General features: G+C 43.4%; 1 protein-coding gene across 1 annotated transcript; it reads right to left on the reverse strand.

Annotated features, from left to right (window-relative positions):
• Window positions 1–429: 429 nt before the first annotated feature.
• LOC126626561 (uncharacterized) lies at window positions 430–3,426 on the reverse strand. Its single transcript, XM_050295926.1, has 3 exons — window positions 2,023–3,426; window positions 1,081–1,632; window positions 430–977 (listed from the first exon to the last, which is right to left on the reverse strand). Exons 1-3 carry the CDS (start codon window positions 2,854–2,856, stop codon window positions 876–878), a joined length of 1,488 nt encoding a protein of 495 aa, XP_050151883.1. The 5' UTR covers window positions 2,857–3,426; the 3' UTR covers window positions 430–875.
• Window positions 3,427–3,897: the final 471 nt, after the last annotated feature.

Consider the following 3,897-nt stretch of genomic DNA (forward strand, 5'->3'; position numbering starts at 1 on the left):
AATTAAAGACTCGAAAACATCATTATTTTTTTAGTCCCATATTGACAAGGTTAGTAAATAAGAAAAAACACCTCATGATTTATACAAAAACACTTTCACAGTTCAAATGGAAAACAAAACTTATCATCTATCTACTTATAAGCCCAGAGTTGTTTGATTTTCTTCTCTCAATACAAAATAAATTAGTCTTTTTGTGTATCTAAATTATTGAGTTTGAAGTGCTTTTCTAAGTATAATTTTATCAATGTTTGACGTGTGAAAATAAATAATTTTCTTATATGAAGTTTGGGCACTTTTTTTGACGTCGCCCCCCGGGCCTCAAAAATCTCTGGACCGGCCTTGGTACGTACGGAACTACGGATATTATTCCGTAAACTTTTAAACTTAATTTCCCTTGATCAAAGAGATCCATGAAGGCAATAACAAAAGTGATGCTTAAGAATGCTTAACATGCTTACTATGGATGATCTGTTGACATCCTTTGTCAAATAATATCCATTCAACTTACAGTTACAGTACAAGTACAGAACAAAACAAAGAAAGATTAACAGAAGCTCGCAACACTAATTCGATAAACTTGTACTAGTTTTGAACAACTAACTACAGCTAAAATCACACCTAATCAGCTACCAGATGGTTGAATCTTAATTTATGATTAGATTTATACCTTCTGAACAAAATCGAAGGCAAAGAATGTACTCCCCGAGCTGAAGTTTTGCATGCTTGTCTTCAACTGTTATTTTACAATGAAGCATTCTCATATCTGCAAGCATATGTTTTCAATTTGCTAGAACAGCAAGTGATGCTCATATCTGAAATCCGGATCGATTCAGATTCTACCCCGCTACCACCATTCAAGAAATAGTTATTTAGTATCAGTAATGAAGCCGAAAGGGTCCTTTACCACACTGTCCGACTGTTAAACTGACAACTGCCTCACTTGTTTGGTTCAGTTTGCAACATAACCGACTAGGTACCTGTGGAAAGAGATATTATTCAGTACATCACAAAAACTAGGGCAGGCAAGTCAGAAATCAGTTTCATTGCATATGGCAAAAGTAGCTGAGTGAGGAAACTCACCAAATGCCATTTCTTGGTTGGCGGATAGCCCAAAACTTGAATTTTTTGCAGATTGCGCAAAAGTCGAAATCGGGAAAAGCAGAAAACCTTTCTCTTGAATTCATCTTTTGCTTTGCTCCGCATATATGACCCCAATGTAGCATTCCCTTGTTTCCTAACATCTTTCAAGAAGAACAAAATAGGCTTCTTACAAACAGATCTATAAGGGTCTTTGGTATCAAAATCGAATTCATTCCTTTGACTTATCCCATTCCAAGCAGAGTAAGTCTGCTCTGAGCGCTCAAGGTCACGGGGAAGCACAATGTTTGGGAATACTTGAACCACATACCCAAGTGAGACTGAAAATGTGAGACCGTGTCGATGATCATAGCAAATGGACCGCTGCAAAAAACTGGTGGGTTGGAGTCTCATTGCCTGTGTGAAAAGCTTCAAACTTTGCAGAGAGGTAGAGCCGGGATAAAAAGGGTCGACAGCTTCAACATGGTGAATGGACACAAATGGTGCTATAGGATGCGAAGATAAAAGACCGTGCGCATTACCCCTAATGTCACACTGCCACACCAAACAACCCCATTTCACTAATAAACCAATGCTCTATAAAACAGAAAGATATATACCGCACTCATATATTTATATCCAAAACAATGCCAGAACAAAACCCATTTCACCAATTAAGCAATGCTCACCAAAACAGAATGATCCAAACATTCATACACATAAGTGTATTTTGTTTGTAGAACTAGTAGCTAATATCACACTGCCACAACAAACCTATGTCACATATTAACCAATACTCTGTTTTTGATGATGCGATACTCTAACTACTCTAATCTACAGCTAGGGAGATTCGAACTAAGGTGCAACACGGCGGGCACACTGCTTTCGAACCAACTGGCCTAATACACATGTGCAATTACTCTATGTGTGTATATCTGAATTTACCTGATGGAAGCCAGGTTCTCTGGTTAATGGAATCCCAAGCTCAGTAATGCAGGCATGGAGGCGATCGTCACTCCCGTAGAGCTTCGGGTACCTCTCGAGACACTGGTCCTGCATTTCGGACAGGGCTTCCGCCAGAGGGTGGCTAATTGCAATGCCGCCGCCACCAAACGCCATAGAGTGGCTGAAATAAGTGTTGGCAGAATGACTCTCCGACGGGCTTCCCACATAAACCATCTCCGACGAGTCGTACTTGCCCAGCACCGCGACGAGGTTATCGGCGTTGATGATGGTGTCGTCGTCGGCGAGGACAAACCACCGGACGTTGGGGAGGCCGAGGCGGAAGCACTCGGAGATTATTCTGGAGATTCGTAGCCCCGACGGGTGACCCGTCGGGTTGGTGTACCGAAACCGCGAGATGTCCTCGGATACCATTATCGGCGGCAAGGACCGATCGACGTCGTTTTCCGGTAGCTTCTCTTCCAGCCAGACGTGGCCGCGCATGTCGTCCTGGCGCCACCAGAGCCGGACGTACTCTTTCCGCTGCTTCCAGAGTTGGGCCGACCCGGCAATGCCGAAAACGATGTCGTTTATAGTGAGCTCCTCGGAGTGTCCACTGTGTCGGGAAACAGTGCGGCTTTGGGAGCGGGTGAAGGACTGGGGGGCGGGGAGGGAGTGCGGAGTGGCGGAGAAGACAAGGGAGAGCCAGGCGGTGGTGGAGATCAAGAGGGCCGCGACGGCGATGACGGCGGTGGCTACGTGGCTCCGACGGTAACGGCGGTTTTTGGGTGGTCTGGGATTGGCGTTGTTGGGGTTTGTTGTTGGCGTCGTCGTCATCGTCCCCAGTGTTCATTTCTGTGCGCCGATCGCCACCGCATCAAATGCCCTAAATAACAATTCAGACATTAAATTCGATTTGGGATTCGGATTTGGGACCTTTTCAGATTTGGGCGTGCGAAGAGTGAGAGTGTGGGGTTTTAGGATTTATTGGTTTTAATTTCTGTAATTATTTAATATTTATTTGTAATACAAATTTTGAAGCTTTGAATTCTTGAACGGCCAGTGGGAACGCAGCAAAATGCACGCGTAAAATATTTGGAAAAAAGAGACGTTGGGTGGTGGTGGTGGTTGGTAACGAAAAGGCGGACAATCATGGCCGTACGTGTGTGCTGTGGGTTGGGAATCAGGACACGTGTGCGGCATGCGGCCGCGGGAGAAAGCTCTGATTAAATTGAAATACGCCACGTAGCCGGGATGTCAGGGGTGGATCAGAATACCGTTAATGTTTTCCTGCTGCGTAGGAATCTTTTGATCATTTTCCTTTTGGTTTAAGGTTAATCAGATCAAAAACAGGTTAGACGGGCAGCCCGGCGGCCGCGCGGAATATCAACGTCTATGTCAACCGTTATTTGACAGGAATGAGAATCCTCACCACAAGGCAAATGATAGTTTGATTATCAATACAAGAAAAAATATATTCATGATTTAGTGGTCATCTGTTTAATATAACAACGTTTTTGTCTAAGTCTTTTGAAAACAAAATAATCTTCTTCTCCTTTGTTAATCATTCGCACAACCTACACTTTCTGGTCCGCTACATCACTATTCTCCTCCACCACATGTTTAAACTCAAGTGGTCCTCCTAAGTGGTCCTCACAGCCACATATCTAGGCTTTTGGGTGGTCTTGGGATCACCTGGATCCTCTAATGTACCAAACTTGTGCACCAAAAGATGCATAAAACCGGGTTGACTTTAGAACAACGTAAAGTATCAATGTGTGACCTTCGCAAGGTTGCTTTTATCACCGAGTGAAGGTAATATGTAAATGGATAAAGATAAGGAAGCAAATACAAGATGTACGTGGTTCACTATAAGTT

This window comes from Malus sylvestris, chromosome 6 (genome assembly GCF_916048215.2).
Source record: "Malus sylvestris chromosome 6, drMalSylv7.2, whole genome shotgun sequence".
In the NCBI taxonomy this organism is placed as follows: Eukaryota; Viridiplantae; Streptophyta; class Magnoliopsida; order Rosales; family Rosaceae; genus Malus; species Malus sylvestris.